Source organism: Phalacrocorax carbo, chromosome Z (assembly GCF_963921805.1).
Source record: "Phalacrocorax carbo chromosome Z, bPhaCar2.1, whole genome shotgun sequence".
NCBI lineage: Eukaryota > Metazoa > Chordata > Aves > Suliformes > Phalacrocoracidae > Phalacrocorax > Phalacrocorax carbo.
In genome coordinates, this window is record NC_087548.1 from 49,204,336 (window position 1) to 49,224,984 (window position 20,649).

The 20,649-nt window shown below is 35.7% G+C and overlaps 2 protein-coding genes across 3 annotated transcripts in view; both read right to left on the minus strand.

Moving 5' to 3' along the window:
* LOC104053411 (tubulin polymerization-promoting protein family member 2) overlaps positions 1-2,926 on the minus strand; it is a 94,400-nt gene extending 91,474 nt beyond the window's left edge. The window contains exon 1 of the mRNA XM_064439519.1: positions 751-2,926. The gene's annotated coding sequence lies outside the window, so the exon portion shown is untranslated. The remainder of the gene's footprint in view (positions 1-750) is intronic.
* A 142-nt stretch (positions 2,927-3,068) lies between these two features.
* The window catches only part of AUH (AU RNA binding methylglutaconyl-CoA hydratase), a 119,472-nt gene continuing 101,891 nt past the window's right edge, over positions 3,069-20,649 (minus strand). For both annotated transcript variants that reach the window (XM_064439517.1, XM_064439518.1), the window contains 4 exons: positions 8,488-8,675; positions 7,028-7,078; positions 5,157-5,204; positions 3,069-4,261 (listed from right to left, as the gene is read on the minus strand). In XM_064439517.1, the coding sequence (XP_064295587.1) occupies positions 4,184-4,261; positions 5,157-5,204; positions 7,028-7,078; positions 8,488-8,675 (365 nt within the window). In that variant the 3' untranslated portion in view covers positions 3,069-4,183. The remainder of the gene's footprint in view (positions 4,262-5,156; positions 5,205-7,027; positions 7,079-8,487; positions 8,676-20,649) is intronic.

Genomic DNA, 20,649 nt, shown 5'->3' on the forward strand with positions numbered 1-20,649 from the left:
GAAATACAGTAACATACATGCGCCTCCTCGCTACTTGACTGCTGCTTCTACGGCAGAATTTCTGTGTTACAGAGCTTCCATACTGCACGTATGGCCACTTGTAGCAGTCATGGTACATGCTGTGTGGGGTTCAAGGTTTTTGCTGGAAGTGCTCTTGCACAAAAAAATTCAAAACTTCCTGGAGTAGTACTATCACATCACGAGGGGGGTTTGGTCTTGTCGGACAGCCTGAAGAATTTTAATTATAAGTACACGTATGCATACACACATACACATACATATCCATGCATATGACATGTCAGTATACACACATATATGTTATAATGCATAATGAATACATTGCATGAACACTGTACGCTCTGCATAGCTAAGGAAACTTCTCTTCAGCTCTGTTCCAAGGTTGAAACTGAACATAATTTACATCTACAATAAAAAAAGCTACATTACCTCTTTGGTAAGGATTACAGGGACACAAAAGGATTGTCACCAATCTTTGGTGATAACATGATCATTTCTGATCACCTCTTTCAAAAACTTTTAAGGAAAATTTTTAAAACTTTCCTAACTTTGCTTATAAAATATCAAAGTTCTTAAAGTGAAAACAACCCATATAAGTTCTTAAAACTGTTCCCTGGACCCTGGTGTCCGAGCTCCAGACTCAGAGAAAGCAAAGCCAACAGAAAAAAAAAAGCACAAAGAGAAAACCTAGTCTTTATAATCCCTCAAAATACACAAGAGGCATTTCATTACCTTTAGCTGAACACATCTCTCCTTTTGGTTTATCTGTTTGCAATTATTCTCCTTTTTCTCATTTCTGGAGATAGTTGTCTTTCTAAAAGTGTGTAGAAAAAGAACATCTTAAAATAACCACATCATCGTGATCACTATCACACCTTGAGTACACTGACTATACCATCCTCACTAGGCAATGAAGCCCCATGGCTTTTCAAGAGTGTCATTAGGTGAACAAGGCTAAAATCTCACTAATGAGACATGATAGCACATCTTGTTCAATGTACACCACACAAAATATCAACGGTTTTCAATTATCTTTTTTCTTAATTGTAGATAAATCCTCTCGCTAATCTCAATACACACCTTTTCAGGGATTTGCTTGCATGGAAAAGCAATGAAACAAAAACTAAGTTTGTGATAAATTAAGATGTTTCAACTACTCTTTTCACTTTGCTTCTGTGGTTGGTTTTGGTATGTGAAACATCACGAGTACCAACCCCCTTACTTTACTCCCTGAGGCTCCCAAACCCAGGGTCCAAGTAGCATGATATTCCGCCCTCTCCTGTGTTGGAGAGACCCATTATTTTTTGTTCTGTTCAACAAATCTGATTATGTTTAAATGCATCGAAGGGCAATGACTGAGGAAAATACGAAGCAGCTGCAAATGATACATCCTGATGTTTACTATTCTGAATACAGCTGGTTAAAAGCAGTTCTAGAAAAGCACTGATATGAACCTTAGTGTAGGACTATGAGTAACTGCACGTAGACTGACAGAATTTCAACAACAATTTGGCACAAATGGCTCTGCAAATATAACAGAAATGTTCCATAGAACAACATCCTCCAAGTGCTCTTAACTGTATCATTACACAAACTTAGAATAAATAAAACACCGTTTTCATGGCAGGTGAGATACTCAAAAGCCCTGAACTGAATTAAGCCATTCAGACAATGCTGAAAACTTTATCCAGAAATTTAGTAAAATTAGTAAGAATTTGAGTTACTTCAATAATATTGAAAACACAAATGCTTTCATAAGTTAAAGGCTAAAATTATGTGTTATATAAAGTCACACATTGATTTCTGCATGAAACTAAGAATTTCTAGGCAATTTAGTAAGTTGAACTTACACTTCCACCATTGAGAGGTAATTAGCTCTACCTGTGTTTTAACTTTTCAATATCCAACTCAGTGGAGAAGTGCAGAAGAACTCACTATCCACTTATGCTCAGCAGGAGCAGGAGAAAAAGCTGCTTATGCCTAGGGACCATGAGATAACCTTTCAAGAAACTAGCAGAGACCAGGTCTCACTCACCCATCAGCCATTGTGGAGAAAAGCATGGCTTTACCAGGAACTAGAAGAGCTGAGCCTAAGCACTTGAAGGAGATCATAACTTTCAGTCAGCCTTTATAAGAGCATTTCTATTACAAATCACCATCTTGTGGAAGCAGAATTCTAATATTGCTATTAATCACAAGCACTGCAGCCACCATAACAGACCACTTAATAACAGAGACAGTAAGTGATTAACACATCTTTTGCTAAAATATTATTCCTTCAGAACTATTTCAACATCACTAGAAAGTACCTTTAAAAATTGTCCTACTGATACTCGCTTTGTAATAACATTCAAACTGTTGACTTAAAACAAGGGACTCAAATTGCTACAATATGACAGTATCTTCTCCTGAGAAAAGGAATGGAGAGACCACTGTGACAGCAGAATTATTTTCTGATATCAAAACTACTAGTTAAAGGCATAAATCTATACAGCCTTATGCCACAGTATTTAAAGTTATTAGATTTTTTAAAACAGACATTCACAGAAGCTACTTAATCAGTGCTTGTTAGAGAAACAGAGGCAGCTCAATAACCAGGCTGTATATCAAAGTTATGAAACAGAAACCCGTCAGCATAGACATAATATTTTTTCCCCTATTAACATAATTATTTCCTACTCAGTAAAAATGAAAATGACATGTTAGCATTTCAAAAACAGGAGAAAATGACCCTCTAGGCTTTATATGACTATCAAAATAAGCACTGGTACTTTATTGGAAAATTATCATGCATGAAATGATCGACTCAGCAAGTTTACCAGTCAACAAAGTGTGTGCTCTACCAGTTATAAACAATTTACATGTAATGATATGTCTAAATATGAATTTAAATGAGTTCTTGTCATTTCATGTTGATCAGCTGCTTTATCATCATAGATATGGACAGTGACCATAGTTAATGTTGCAGAAACAGCAGAGCTTGCACAAGTTTCATGAGCCAATGGTAACCAAACATGAAGAAATTTGTTTTCATATAAAAAGACAGCATCTGACTGCTAAGCCATCTTTATTTTCCAGTCAAGTTAACAAAAATACTTTCTAAGAGGTTATTTCCAGGCATTTGCTATATATGCCATGTCCATAGCAAATATACAGTATGAATTACAACAGTTTTCTCACCTTGTAACCTACTGGATTTCTCTTTCAATACATGAAAAGAACCCTGAGGCTGCCACAGAATAAAGAACATTTCAGTATCATCCCTGTTGTATATAAATATACATTATTAGGACCTGCAAAAGGAATATGCTGGAGATTAAGAGAATTCTAGTTTCATTAACAGCGCATTAGTCACATCCCTGCACAACAATCTTTAATACAATCATCAAAAATTTAAAATAAGTGGGGCAAGTGAAATAAAGTTCCTTCACAGCAGACAGGGCTAATCAGATGGTATGTTGGAAGAATGCAAGACAAAGCCAGGTTTAACATACAAGAATGCATAATTAAAGGCTGGCCTCAAAAATGTCTTCATTTAATACAATTAAATGAATATAATGGCAATGACTTCATCAAAAGGACGCCATTATGTGCTGAAGTTAATTTCATTTTACTTAGAACAGTGTAAGTCAGATAAATAAAGCTTAACATTTTCCAAACAATAATCCTTTTCATTTCCCTTAGCTTTATTAATAAGGTACATACTCAGGTAGCATACTCCAATATAATTTTTACTGATACACAGAATCGTTTTAATGCATATTTTGTACAATTTCTTATTTTTGGTGTTCAGTGGTCACTTTTGATAAAATGATACAGCAGATTTATAGTTAACATCACATATAGGTTTTGTCTATATAAAGAATTTACAGAGCTTTTTCAGTTGTGGAATGGTACGTTTTACACATATGAAATTTTTAAAATGCTGCATGAACCTGTGACCTTGCCAATACACAGATCAACCTTCAGAAACCATAATGAGCATGAGTTGACACACATTTCTATCTGGGCCCAGTACAAGTATGGACACATTTAAAATGTAACATCAGTATGATTTGCTTTTACTTTGGTGGTTGTGATATTCCAGGCGCAGATGCAAAATGCACCTTAATGGTCCACATAGCAGTACTTTTATCCCACTGTATTTTAAAGGCATCAACTTCTTTTATTCTCCCTTGTAGCGAGGAGGTCTCTTCTCCTTAAATGCAAGAAGACCCTCAATTCTATCTTTTGTTGGAATAGTCTGCAATGAGCAGAGTAACAATTCATTATTGACACCAAAAACAATATCAAGAAAAATATTTTCATACAAATTGTAGTTCTTCAATGCATCCAGCATGCAACATATAATACATATAATACAACAGAAAATGAACTAAAATGTCTACTCAGATACAGGAATTTCCCAGACACTTCAAAGGCACAATATAACACCAAGAAACAGTCTGGGAGAAGGAGGAGTATCTTTTCTCCAAAGAGGTGACTGTGAGAAACTCCTCAGGGTTTGTCTTTGAGTTTTTGGTGTGGGGTTTTTTGGTTTTGGGGTTTTTTTGGGGGGTGGGGTAGGTTGGGTGGGTAGGTTATTAATCTGATCACCATATGTTTTAAATAAGCATCTAATGCTGATGCTTCTGTATCTATGATCACAAACCTGTCTCTTAATTCCAAGCACATACAAACTCAAATACATAATTCCCGTGTTTCATTGGCAAAGAGGTTTGCTTCAACTGTGTTGGTTAGCACATATGCCATTAGTGCCACATGTTAGAGAAGTGTCCTTCGTGCTATTTCATGTTAAAAAAAAAAAAAAAACAAACCAACAACAAAAAACAAAGCAAAAGCAAGGTGGTTCTTGGACTAGATGTACAGCAGCATATGACTGGCTAGGTATACAGCTGGTAGTGTTTCACTACCTTCAACCTACCAGTCTTGGCAAGGAGATGTTTTTGTCCTAAACTACATCTCCTTCCTTAAATTCCTTTCAAAAAGAGAGTAAGTAGAAGGAAGGTCTAAATACAGTGCCAAAATATTTGTAGAAGAAGTCACAGAGCAATTTCCAGTTGAATTTCTGCATGTTTCATAACAGGCATCAACAAAGCCTGTTTTCTCGGTCTTTTCCTGTAATCATAGTTACATACCTGAGCGTAACAAGCTTCTTCAATTGCTAAACCTGTTACTAAGTCGACCTGAGGAAAAGAATATAACATTTTTTAAAAGCGTATTTTTGTATATTTACTATATATTATTTCCTGATGACTAACTTAAAACCTGTGTTTCTACATGCCACATATTAAAACACTTCTGCAAAGTTCTTCTACACTACTTTAACACAGAAATGATACACGGCCACGTGGTGAGAGTGGTTAGTACTTCTATAACAGTTTCCTTATTTGGTGATACAATTAGTATGTAAAACACTGTCAAAACAATGTATGTTCTTCACTACAAATCATCTGGACTAACAACCATTAGCTACTTGCACATTTGTAATAATTTAATTTACTACAGGAGGAAAGATTTAATGTACTGCATGATTATTTAAATATTGTTCTGAAACAAGTTATCTTCAAAATGTCATACAAGAAGATGATGCCATGCCACAAAATAAACATCAATTCAAGTTTAAATGGATTTGAAATTAAAAAAACAAGGCGGCCATTGGCCATCCTGCATCATCACCTAGTTTTAATAACATTTTTTAATTTGTGAGCTGGTCTGAACAGCTGAAAAGGCTGAATCTTCCCCATGCTACTTCTCTGCCTGTCGTAAGCATCAGCTGCTGCAGAACTTACCAGCCTTCCACATGACCAATGAAAGGACTGTGGCTATGCACCACAAGTAATTTGTCAAGGGAAGATAAGCTATACAAGAGATCACCAAAGGAAGCAATGAAATCTCTGCCATGGAAGGTTTGAAACAACAGCTTGAATGAACATTTGGCTTGATTGGTTTTGATATGGTAGATCTTGTTTGGGGCCTCAAGATTGAACTACGTGATCGTTCAGAGTCCTTCTAACCCTATTGTCCTAATTCTATAAACATAATGATTTTGAACTTTCAGTCCTCTACACCTGGTAGCTAGATAATTTAGCTGGTAGCACTTTGAACCTTGGGTACCACTGAAGTAAATCTTGAATTCTGTCATTACTTGCTGTGGAAACCTAACAAACCTACTTTTTGCAAAACAACATCTAACTTTGGTTCTCAGGCCAAAACTTATTGGTGGTATGCTCTGCTGAACTCAGTTATGTCACTGGTTGTTTTTGAGACTTCAAGGAAAAAACAACCATTCTTAAATTTGTCTTCTTGGATTCAGATGTTGCATGAGGTGTGATCCCCTTTCCCTTGCCCCAGGTTAGCTATAAGGTCTCTTCGTGCAAAGCTTATTCATGTGCTTAACTTTAAATATGAATAGTCCTACTGAGCTCAGCAAGACGATTCACAAGCCTAAAGTAAAACTCATGTCCAGATGTGTTCAGGGCTGGATTTTAATAAGCTTTAGAGCTAGGTCAATAATGTTCAAGAGGCAGTGGCAATGAGAATCAAATAGGTAATCAGAATCCAGGTATAATTTTAACACTAACCTCTATTAAAATATTGGAAATAAATAACATGCCTTCTGGCCTTTAACTTTATTAGTTACTAAACACTGAGACCACTGGCAGCCTTGACAAAGTATGACTTTGAGGTTTTTTCTGCCCAGCATTTGAAATACGACTTGCTTATAGTAGTTTATGTTTACTTTTTAGAATTAATAATTAGCAGAGTGGAATACTCCTGGACAGACATGAGGTTACTAAGCCTCATTATGGAATTCAGCATCAACTCTAGTCTCAGGAGTCTGAGACATAAAAAAAATTGCATTTCATCTTTCAAAAAGTTTTGACCAAATATATTTTGAAAGATTATATATCGCAAAACTAAAAACAGTTCTAGAAAAAAAATCACCACTGTAGACCTGTTGCCAGCCTGACTTCTGCGTACTCTTATGGGAAGTACAGATGCTTACCTCCATTCCCTGATTGATGGCCAGTTTTGCAACTCTCATTGCTACTGGTCCCTAAAATGAAAGAAAAAGCTTATTTATATTTCATCGAAATCTATAAGATTATGCAGTGAAGAGTCTGCACATCAGCATTTTATGTTGGGACCTAGAATTTGGACTTTTATTAGATTTATAGTAAACAGGTCAAGTATCCTAAACTACATCACTACTGTAGACACTTGCTTCCAAACTGATAGTTTTGATATTGAGAAAAAGTGAGAGTATACTGTTTTCAGAAGAACCTAATTAAAGCAGTGTGTTTGGTTTACATTTCAAAGGTGCTGAGCAGGTCCACTTTTGTCAAGCGGGACATCTTTGGGAATCGTCTCAATCCTGTGCCTATCCATCAGCATCAGCTTCGGAATGTTCAGACATTGCTTTAGAGAAGTGGCCTGCTGCTTTGGGAAAAGTCAAATGCTTTTGAGCTGGTTCTAACGTGAAATTGTAACTATAAATCAACCTTCCAGAATCACAGTATGTTAGAATTTTTACTATATTCTTCAAGTTTATCTTTCTATGAGGGTGTTCAAGACACAAATAACCTACATTAAATGGCATATATAATCTGTCGCATTTTCCACTTCCAAAAATTTTAGCTGTTACACTTGTGATCCAATAAAGTGGTTTACTAATTCTTTTCTTCTTCTGCCTCCTATGAATTTGCTACCTGGGACCCTTCACTTGAAAAGCAGGTTTATCAAAAGCTCCAAACTCACATTCCTACTCTAAACAGCTTACGGAGTATGGCAACAGGGGAACAGGTAGCAATCAGCTAATACAAAGACTCTTGTAAGGGTCATACTTAAACTTCTTATTAAAATTTTCAAGTTCTAAAGCACAGGAATTCAGACAATCCCATTTCAATTATTTTATGAAAGACAGAGATAGGATGTCATGTAGAATGAATGACAATAACAGCATAATTCTTTCACCGAGCTTACACACAAAGGACAGAAAGCAAACTTCCCACTAGTAAATGGGTTTTGCTTTAATACTGAAATTACTTTTAGCTTTATGTTTTCAAAATAGCCATTACACTGCCATACGTCCCCTTTCATATGGACTTTTCTGCCTCTCTTCCAAAGTGTTCAACAGCAACAGAACACTATTGAGATAACTGCGTTACTGAAAAACAAACCCTTATGCTATTTTTTTTGTTTAAAGCTTGCAAGCCAAAATACACAGTACAGAGACCACATCATAATATATGAAGATTGACAGTATTTCTGCTTCACTATGAAATAATTGCCAAATAACACCATTCAATACACAGGACAGAAAACTTCTGATTGCTCTCCGCATAACTAGAATGGCTTTTTAATACATAACTTCATGACAGATTTTCTTAATACAGCTGATTCTTTTTCAAACAGTGTTAATGTTTGGTAAAAACTAAAAACTAAAATAAAAATAATTTGTTTTACCTGAGGTAAAAATTCTTTTGCCAGAGCTAATGCTCTTCTGTATGCAGCATCCCCTGCTTCATTCTGTTCTACCACATGGCTAATCAATCCTATCGATTTTGCTTCCTCACCATCCACAACACGTGCAGAGAAGATTAGTTCTTTTGCCAAAGACACTCCAATTGTGCGAGGTAATCTCTGTGTCCCCCCTAAAGTTTGGAAAAAAGAGAAAGTCCAAGTATTAGTTTCCCATCCATTTATACCACGAATGTAGACACCCTGTTCAGTTCAAGTATTTTCATTTTTAATTCCATAAACAATTACATGAACATACAGAAATTAAACGATCATACGAAGGCATTCCTAAATGCCTTCTTCAGTTTTGAAGCTACAACTAAAACAAAATCAATTGCTGTGCTGTGCTTGTTATAAAGACATGTAAATAACTGAAAAGAGGTAATATTAATAGAGATTCTGTTTGATTACAGAGAATTTACGTTATTCGTATCAGCCAAAAGCTGAAGGAAAACTACTTACCAGTAAATTACCATATCCAAAACTGCTTCTTCTTAACAATCTGTATATTTTTATGATACTAATCACCACAATATGAACACTTTTGAAAAACTACACTCAAAAAGAATATACACTCTAACAAGACTGTAATCCATGCTAAAATTTGCATACATTAGGGACAATAAAAATTTATATGTAAACTAAACTAAAACCACTAGACAAGGTCTTTAAAAAGCCACAGTTCTGTCTCTTCTTACTTCCATATTATTGTTGAAATCTTAAAGCTTGATTTTAAAAAACAGGGAAGGACAATGGCAGGTGTGGATTAGCAGAGAAAGGCACCTAACTTTAGCTAGTTTTTCTTACTACATTAAAAGCTTCTTTATCAGATCAGCATTTTCAGAAGGTCAATAAGCAGTAACTACATTAACCAGACATGTGAAGATTGTTTAGTTGGACTAACAATTAACTTTTCAGCATTGACAAACAAGAATGTAGGAATAATCATTATCAAAACTGAAGAAGTAGCCTCAAATCACAGAAGCAGGTGTTTGTATGAATTAAACAATGGAAATGGCCTTTATTCAGGAGAAAGGATTTTGAAAATATACAAGGTCTACCGTTTTGACATCGATCTAAAAAAATATTCAATTTATATAGACAGTCTGTAAGTAAAAAATTCTTTCCAAATAGCTATATCTGCAAAAACATGCTAATATATTCAAATATGAATATAGGTATATATGCAAGAGGAATATTTATAGGAAGTGTTCAAAGGGAGGTGGTACAACAATGGATAAATGGGTATTCAACTAATATAAAATAGATTAATTTCTACTAGATAATGGCGTACTAAGTCAGTATTTTATTGAAGCCATTCAGTTCTTCTACTGATGTTTCCTGAAAATACTTTAAATACACCTCTGAGACAAACAGACTGACTGAAAACAAAGAAAAAGTTTCTGTGATTCAATGATTCAGCTTTGAACTATTGTTTTTTATGAATCACAAGCTTCAGTACTACTGTATTCCCTTCTGTAAAAACAGACCTGCCTTTGAACACATTACATCATATAAAAATGAAGGAGATTTGGAGATTTCTGCCTCATACCTTCCTAGAATATTACAAAATCATGATCTGTAAGAAAATCTGATGTATATTTTCTGGGCTGAAACTGGAGGAATTAAAAAAATGTATAATTCATTACAGTTAAAATCTGTAGAACAACATTAGTAAATACAAATACTGTGATATTCTTTATGGTCCCACGACTCTGAGGGGATTTTAGCAAGGCTGTCCTAATGGTCAAGGGCAACAGGCAACAGCAAAAGGAACTCCTGTTCAATAAATTCTGATGTTTCTGCTAGTTGTACAGCTAGGCAGTGATAGTGCTAGGGGAAAAATTTTGCTAACAGCATAATTTAGAGAAAGCTCCTACTCTACGGTATTTTTATGAAACGGGTGTAGGGGGGGGAGACTAAAACAAAACCCCTCGTAAAATATGACAAACCCTGAAGCCTATGTCTTCCTATTAGCCTTGGCTGCCTCACTGGTGAGATTCACAGAGAATGACTAAAGCTGTAGCTATCAACCTTTATATCAGAACTACATGTAATAAAAGTGTGAGCTGTGTTTTCAAGAAGCTTGCTACTTCTGACACTGAGCTGTACCGTCACATTTACCAGCTTTTTTGTTTTAAATACTGAACACGCCTTTTAATTTCTCACCCAAAGAAGCTGTCACACCCTAATCGACATCCTTATACACATTTCATGTATACATCAGTACACAGCAAATGTTCTCTTTAAGATTAGTTTAGTCATAGGCTATCCCTTTCACCATAGTAATGGAATCTAGAAAAGCATTAGGTTTGCCCTTTGATTAAAGAAAGCTATTTGTCCAAACCATAAGACCTGAAACCATATGAGGCTGAATTTACTGACTCCACATCTTCTGCTTCTTCCTTGCTTGCTATGCCTAGTATTTTTTTCTACTTAATTATCTCCCCTTCCTTTACTGTTTTATCTCTTCTATTACTGCTTTTACCAGGAAATGTTGAAAACAAAATTTAATTGAGCAACAATATTTCATAACTTTGACCAAACAATGGATATGTTTAATCATGAAAGTGTTTATAGATGAAAAAAAGTGTTCTTGCCAGTGTCTTACACAATAATGATTAAAGAGCAAAAGAAGCAGACTATAGTCTATGTTGTTTGGCTGCCTCCTATGCTGCACAGCCATTAAGCAGAGGAGCATAGTCTTTGATTAATATTCACAGAGCAGAAGCCAACAGTTCAGTACATCAATCATATATATTCAGTAGTAGGAATAAGATATATGCACACACAAAAGCAGTAAGACCCAATTAATCAAATGCAAACAACACACCAAAATACATCCAACACACCAAAGTTACATCCATTTATGAAGAAAAGACGGAGAGCATGCCGCAGATAGATGTTCTGTTTTGGTAATACACAAAGAACATATAATGCCTGCCAACTACAATCAGAGCTAAAGGAAGTAACACCCAGTCTTCAAAGACATTACTTAACCAAGGCATTTCATCTAAAAGTAGAGCAGAATTTGATGGAAGAATAGTTGTTTCATCTTCACAAATTTAATGACATGTTATTTCAAGGACTAGTGATCTGGTATTACTCACTGTGTTGATAAAAGCATTTGACATAGAGTTGCAATGTAAATGCATTCTTATCTGAGATGGTATATTTTCAATGTTGTAATAATTGTAAACAGCAGTTTTAGATGACAGTCTAGTTCATGTGAAAAGACACAGTAAATACAAGACTGCTAAGTTCTGGTATGAAAATTGTTAAACAGTATTTTTTTTCTTTAACAAATAGTTGATTTTGTATGAATATTTATTTACTGTCAGCAATTCATCAATTACAAAATATGTACACAACTGGTTTGGATTAAGGGAATTACGTGATAAATTCCCAAGAGTATATCCAACAAGATGAAGCAACTAGCTTACTGGAAATAGATTCATCATTCTGGCAGAGAATATCTACAGTCAGTAGTTTCTCATAGCTGAAGGCTCTGTCAAAACATATTGGAAAAAATCCTGTTCTGACAAAAATCCAAACTTCAGTTCAGTAATAATCCTGTTTATTAAGGCAAGTAAAAATGAGTCTTTCCATCCTATCCTTTACATCACAAGCTTTGTTTGATTCACATTAGATTGATTTAACTGACAGGTTTCTAGATTTCTTTTTTTAAAGACTACTGTGCATTTCTAATGTTTTATTAATAATCAAAGGTGAAACCAAAGTCTGTCAGCCACAAACTTTCTAATTATTCAAGTCAGCCAAAAAATATCTCAAATGTATCTTTGTGATTGTTTTGCAGCCAGCTGTAAGGAGTACATTTTTCTCCTTTCCATTGAAACTCATAGAAATATGGAACACAGAAACCTGCTGCTCATATAACACCAAATCCTTAACAATATGAGCCCATAAATAAACTAACATGGATAAAATTATTATTTTAAGACGATATTTTTCAGTTATGTAAGTTATATTTTAAAAGTCTGTGTAACAAATATATTTTCCACTTCTAAAGTACTGGCCATCCATTGCTAAGTTAAGCAATTTTCAAAATATTAAACACTTGAAAAGCCTGAACACTCTACCAAGACGATATTTAACACCAAGTTTCCAACATATTATTTCCCAGATTAGGCCTTGATCCCACAAAATTGTTCATGTTTTAGCTAACTTAATCCAGGTGTAAATCTTTATGGGCTCAGCCATCCCAAATTCTTTCACAGAAGAAAACATGAAGAGTCCTTTACAGGTACAAACTGGATAACCCACTAACAACGAAACAGCTTAGACCAGGAAAGACATCAACAAAGATGCAAGTGACTGGGTGAAAACAGGATGGAGAAGAAAGAAACAAAACATAATCTCTGCAAGGGGAAAAAGCACTGAGCTGATGAACAGCAGGCAGTAGGCAAGGCCGGTCTCATGTCTGGCCATATAAGTCGTTGTTTGGAAGAAGGCTTGAGGCCTAAGCAAAGCCTGACACAGTGGCCTGAGGCTGACTCAGAGGATGCCTTGGGGTCTGTGATGACTGAGAAGCTGTTTGAGCGAAATTTTGTAGTAGGCTGCCAAAAGGGCTCATGGTATTCTTGCCAGTCAAGCTGAAGAACGCCCTGCAGAAACATCAGGCACAATCCTACCTGAGGTCAAGGAGGCAGGGTGACCTGCTACCTACACCAGCCTGGCAGTGGCAAACCCCAGCTCCAAAACTGCCAACTTAATTTGCAAATCAGTCCTTAATTTCCACAATCTGTTTTATTCATCTGCATCTGTGGATTGGTTTATTTAAAAACTTATCTGAAAAACGCCTAGAATACACCAAACTGCCATGCGTGGGTGGCTTGAAGGTGGCAGCCTGAATCAGAAGAACGTAGTACTTGGCTTGAAGATGTACGAACACTTACGATGCAGGAGAGGAAGTGTAAATACACTTTCAGAATTCTCAAGCAGTTAAATAATCACAGCTTTTGTACAGAAAGATGAAATAGTTGGATAATTTAGAAAAACTAATTTATTTTCAAAATAAGTAATCCTCTTTCTCAAGTAGATTGAGAAAGATAGAAGACCATTTCCCAGCAGACAACAACTGCATACATGAAACTAATGGAACAAAAAAATGCATCTGGAACCTGATTTTTATAAAATGGACTCCACTTCAAAAGAGATTCTGCATCTGGTGTAAGGAGCTTACTCCACATTTCCCTCACAAGCATGGTACAACCAACTGCACAGACTCCATTGTCAGACTGAACACTGCCTGACAAGCGCAGATCTGCACTACCCGTGGACTCCCAGGACTCATAGTATTAGCAATGCACACACTGACAATCTGCCTTATTTTTTTGTAATCTGAAATTGTTTGAGGAAGAAAAGAGAAATACCTAAGATCATTAATCTACTTATTAATTTTTACTTAAATGTAAACAAATGCAACAAACATGAGCACGCACAGATATTTGGTAAGGCCGTTTGCCTTACTCCAGATAGGAACTTGGTCTTATTGGTGTTTGGGAATGCAATGACAGAAAGTGAACTTAAAACAAAATTTACAAGTACATACACATTAAAACATAACTCATCTTGCTGCAGATAGAAATAAATGGCCCAAGAGAAGGCATTTTCCAGTTTCAAAATTACACCCACACATTTATGAAGTCATTACTCAGCTGTAACAACAGGTAGGAGGTTTAGACCACTGCTGCTCTGTATGATCATACTTTACAAATCATGTGGGATTTATGAGCAATATTAGATAAAACCTTCCATTTAACTTGTATTTTAAATAAATAATTTTATAGTTCATGTTCTTACAGTTTTGGATTGACTATGACAGCTAAAATTTGATTCATGTGAAAATCAGGATAAAAAAAACAGTAATGAAAAAAACTATCATAATTACTTAGGGCGAGTGAAATAAAAAAAAAAATTAATTACCATAGTGGTATCCTATTTTTATTTATATTTTGAATGAGATCACTATCCCAAATTGGGACAATTACTTTACTTTTTAACGGACAGAATTGAAATAAAGAAACAACAAGCAAACCAAAATTTAGACTATTAAATCTGAAGTCTTCACTGCTTATGAGCAAGTGACTTTAATGTTTTCCTCACTTCAGTGCTCTCCTTATGGAAATCTCCCATTTTATTCTTCCACACAGCAAAGAAATCCACCACTTTGCTAACCCCCCAAACCAATTCCTAGTCCTAACCCTATTCTTTCTCCCATCTTGACTACTATCAAATTAATCTGCTTTCAACTGTTCCAAAGTAATGGGCTTTTAAGAATTTACCTCTACAATTATTCATCCCTGAAACTGTCTGACTTGAGCAGCACTAAAGAATGGAGAATTGGTGGCTAACAGAATGGGAGCCGAGGGAAAACAGCAAAGCCACCAAGACTGTAGGTGGACACAACCCCACCCAGTTCAGCTGTCAAATCCCAGTAAGGCAGAGTGCTCGCTCTACTGTTAAATACATCTAAAATGAACTCGTACGTATGAAGCGTATTTTTCATCTTGAGTAGGATGTCCTCCCAGGTGAGGCAGTCACACACTCCAGCTACACTGCACTTAGCCTAGTACCCAAGCTATAACATGATGCCTAGAACATTTTACACTGCTTTGAAAATACAGACTAAGAAAAAACTGACCAAATCATTCAAAGCTAATTCATTAATATAACAAAGTGCAATGCAAGAAGCAAACTCTTCAGTAAATCGTAAGTCAATTTTGAGATAACAAGTCTGATACTCAGAAAAACTCATAATGTTTTCAGCTTGATCTGTTAGACTTTTAGTGCTATCTAGGAGTGCCAGAAGAGCATTCTGTTCTTTTTACTTCCCAGACTGATCCTTCTATTTGTTATTTTACAGTAATAGTTGATATGTGAAGAAATAATCACTGCTGTTATTAAAAATTCTGTAAGTCACATGAATAATTAAAATGTTTTTATTTGTGCATGTTACTTTGTATTCTGAATGTTACATTATTTACCATTCCTTGTAAGCATATTACCTACCTGCAAGAATAATTAAAACTTATAGTAGAAATTAACAACTAAAATAAATTCATCGCAAGTGTAAATATAAATATGCATTCAGCCTATGTTATAGGATATTCTCCACATGCTAATTTTGATCACACGGATATCTGCATACCTTGCTTGAAACAATAAAAGGCTCATTTTTTTTTCAGAGATACAAACAGCGTTAGTGACTTCAGCTTCAGGTTTTCATGGTCAGTACCTCTGGACTGGCTATCAAAATACTAAAACCACTGAACTGACACCTAAGAAACTGCAGATTAAGTGATCTGAACATACCAGGTTAGAAGCCTATGACACAGGCTGGGAGAGAAGCTACGTTGCCAAAACCAGGATCATCCTTTACAGGCTCTGCAGAAAACTTCTTTATTCACTATACAAATATGATTCAGTCACTACTCACCTACACTGAGAGCAGCAGATAGCCTCCAGACTATACGAAAGACCAGGTATTCAAAGACAAATTCAACATAAACAAAACTAATTGTAAAAAAATCAAAATTGCTTATTTGTTCATGTCCTTATCAGGAAATGACATCTCTTTACTACTTTCAGCTGACCCTTGGTTCCATATATTGCTTTTCAGGATGAACTTGTCGAGTTTAGGTAGGACTAGCACATTGTTTTGAGTTACACTACTATTAAAAGTCCAGACAACAGATGGTACATTTAAACTAATCTTCCCTCACTGACAAACACTATTTCATTTAATTTGCATTGTTAACTTTTTGAGAATCAGAGTTTTTAAAGCCATTACAGTCCAAATTAATTTTTAATATGCATATAATTTTGTGTAGATATATATAACAACTTCATGGACGGATTTTCTACTAGGACAGTTACTGTGTAACAGTGGACCTACCCCCAGTAAGTGCAAACTGGTAGTTTAATATTGTATTACTTGGGATTACTCAGATATTTTTCCTTAGCAGAAAACTACAGATCTTCCATCACCTTCTAACCAATTTGTAATTCCCAAAAAAAACCCAAAAGCCAATAACTGACAGGAAATCAACAAATAAAGGTATTAAATAAGTGATTATTCCCAGGTTGTAGCTTCCAGACTGTTACAACACTAAGGATACAAATTTCACTAAGAAAACACTTATATTCCTCTCACCTGCTGCTGTGACACAGCAATACAGAAGAGAAGTCACTGTTTACAGCATGGAATGCAAAACAGCAGCATGCAATGGCAATTCTTTTCATATAGATGGAGAATCTAGTGCTAATTAAATTCTTCTGTCATCTAATCACGCACAGATGAGTTGGCTTTCATGGACCTTTACAGTTTTAAGGATCAAAGATAAGACATTAATTTTATTTTCCTTACATCCTACATCCAAACTCTAGGAAGAGAGACAGCTGGGGCTATACATGTAGGAGGTAACGGAGAAATGAATCTATATCAGCAGCAAGAGCTAGGATAGTAGCCAGAAACACTGTGCTTATTAAAAAACTTTATAAATATCTTTTAATTAACATAAGTCATTACGAATAGTTTATAATGAACACTAAGGATCAACAAGATAGGGAGCACTACACACTTCTCATTAGCTGCTCTTGAGGCAAGACCGTTCTGATGTGAGCAGGCCTTGCTGCTGAACCCATTGTGCTTCTGGGTGTGCTATAGCCTGGTTACTGCTCCTAATTCTGCATCTCTCAAGGCACACCCACATGCAGATCCTTTGACTCTTCTCTGGCAGCAATCCACCTGCTTGATTAAAAAGTCAATGCTAGAGCTCTACTGAATCCACCACAGTTTAGAAACATTTTTCTGGAGCCTGGCAACTTCAAAAACTCTAGTTCAGTGCAAGTCCTTCAGAGAATACATGGTAAATGAGTAAGAAATTAAAAAAAAAGAAAGGTTTTATTTAATAAAGGACACTTTACCCTTGAAATCTGAAGAGAATCACAGAATCTTTAGAAAAAGAATACACACAGTGAATGAAACCCCTTGTAGACGCCGTCTGCCTACAAGGCTAGGAATTTGATGAGCAAGCATAGGCCCACATCACCTTCTTGGGCTCTTTTCTTTCCCAGAAAAAAAATTTGTATTTTGTAACAGAATTCCCATCTCTCTTTCATTTTAAGCTTGAGATGTGTTTCACCCAGAGAACTGTCAACCCTCTTCCCCAGCCAGCCTTGGTTGTAACATTTATTCTTCTGGCAAGTACACCACTGAAACAGCTCAGAAATTGCAAGCCTTTATCAAACCTCCGTTGTTAACCCTAACCAAACTGGGCTGTATTTCACCACGCATGTATAATTCAAGGCCACACAGCAAGCTGTAGGTGTTCTGTGGAGATATCCAATGGAATACCAAAAGCAGGATAAGTTGCAATGTGTTATCATGGCCCTTATGCTTTTTATGTTATAAAACGTAAATATGATTTCAGACAGTCTACATTGCTGTCTTAGTCTCTCTCATCTGGTTGCTTGTTCATGTATCTCTATTTCCTTGGGTTTTTTTAAGAGCCTAAATAATAAATTCTGGTGAAACAGAAGATTGTATTTTATCTGAAACAGAAACTTTGGTTTTACCACTTGATTTTGATGGATAATTTAGTGCAGCCACTGAACTGAACCTTCAATTTTTTAATAGTCCTACCTACACCTAAAAATGTCTTATTTAAGAAAATAATTTAACCTTCTTCTCCAGTCTGCTGCTTGAACTCAAGCCATGTACTATTTCATATTAGTGAGAATTTGTGGCAAAGAAAATCCTGGTTATCTGAACTGATAAAAATAAAATACAAGCAATAAAAATGAGACCATTAATGTGATGGTCACCTTATACGCTACTGCACTGTACATGTGGAGTATCACTGAGCAGCAGCAATTTTAATCGTTTTGCACTGATAACCCACCAGCCCTGGTAATACGTACATCCTTCCTTACTGGTTCATAATGGGACAGAGGGCTAGGTGCACACCTGTGAGCTCAGGCTAGTAGGTTCATATCCCACAGACAACCTCCCCCTGCTTATTACACTACACAGTCATGATTCCCCACGGTATTCTGTATTAGATCATTTTAGCTCCCTAAATACGAGAGCAATGGTGGTTTCATGCAAACATGCTGGATGGGAAAGGGACAACTACTTCCTCCCCAAGGGAAAAGGAAACATTTTCTCCAAGTATGAACTACACATAGCTGATGTTTAAGGCACACATAAAGGAAGACGGGGTATGGGAAGAAAGAACTCTTTCAAAGAAAAACCACTGGGAAATTGAGTGTAGGGAGTAAGCCTGCCATTGCAGGGAACTGGAACAGGTGATTGTAACTGGAAGCAACCCTGTGCAGAGCTCCTGAATTTCTTTTTTTTTGTCGCAAGATCATCACTGTATTTCCTAGAAACAGGGCAAATGAGGGCTTCCTTTAGCTTGATTCTTTTGTAGAAACACCTAGAAAAAATCTTAGGACCACCCAAATTCTGTCAGGCCAATAAATATGTTTTATCATTCTGTGTAATCATGAAAGTAAAGAAGCTTATTATGAGGATCTCATAAAACCAAGCTAAAAGGTGAATTTCACTCCATTTATAATGGACTAACAAATAGCCATTCCTTCCGGCAGGTATTAATGATATTAGCATATTGACCTAAAAGCTCAACATTTAACCAACTTCCTGCATCCTCTTTTAGTTGGGATAGTCTAAATTTCAGCGTAGTCATTCATACTTCTTCATGCTCAGATGCAAAATAATGTTAAAAATATGCATCAAGGTAGGCCTCTGTATTTTTTTGCTTAGAACACTTATGTATATGTCAAGAACATTGCACCCTGTCCTCCTATTTTCTTTACAGTTTCACAAAACTTCAAAGTAACAATTAGCTGTTAAAGCTCAGATTAACTCAGTGATCTCATTAACACTGGTTACTCAGGTCTCAAATTCATGTTAAAATATAAAGACCACTAATACAGAGTTGATAGTATAAAGCTACAAAGGATTCATAGTGTCTAGGGCAATTTTTCCTATAATCTTGCTTTCAGTTGCATCTGAGAATCAGGGAAAAAAGCCATTCTTGGTCATAAACTGAAATACATTATGAAAAATGGAGGTAAAGAAGGAAGGACAGGAATCTACTATTTCTGAAATTCAGAGATTTGTAATAGTTGGCTCAAGTAAGTCTCCAGAGCCAGAGAGGTTCTGTGAAATAATTAAGGAAACAGTACTTCATAAATCATTTTGTCCAACTTGTTTTGTGGTGAACTAACTTGCACAGCTGTTCTTTTAAGGCAGAGTACACAATTGCCATTTCGTTTGTTGAATTTTCTGGAAATTAAATAAAAATACCAGACATACAGCGAATTCATTATGAGTTTGGAAGCTGTTTTTCTTTCTTACAAAATACAGTCATAAATGAATACGAAGTGGAAATAATTAGATGCTGTACTATTATTCAGTAATGATGGACCTCAAAATAGGTAAACCATTTCATTAAAAACTGAGTTACACTATTCATACCCATATGAAGGGTATATTTTTCATGTGCTTCAAATTTAGTATTGGCCCAAAGTAGAATGGATTTAGTTTTTTGTACTACCCTGCCCTGATACATAGATCCTACTTATTTCAAGGTCTTCAACCCTATGGCAGCTGAAAATGGGGTCACAGTAAATTAGAAAGCTGTGCTTCAGTTTCAGAGAAGTGTCAGATGTTTCATTCATCCTTTACACTATCCTTATTGGGAGTTCAGGAGTTGGGTTAGTTGCGTCTTCCAAGAAAGTTATCAGTGTTCTACAGTGGCATGATGACAACCATACAATATAATTAACATATTAAAGTTTGCCTTTTATACATTACAGTATAAATGATCCATGACTGTGTTTTACATGAGATTCCTAAATTCAGTTACTGAATGTCTGGAAGAAATAAGTTTGGTTATCTTTTTTGCATAATCAATTGATTTTGTTTATTCTTTTTAATAGAAACAAAAGACTAACATTTTTGACCTTCTGTGCCTCAGAACCTCTGAGTAATCAAATTATTTAATAGAAACAAAAGTTAAGACTAATATTTTTTATCTCCTATGCAACACAGAAAGT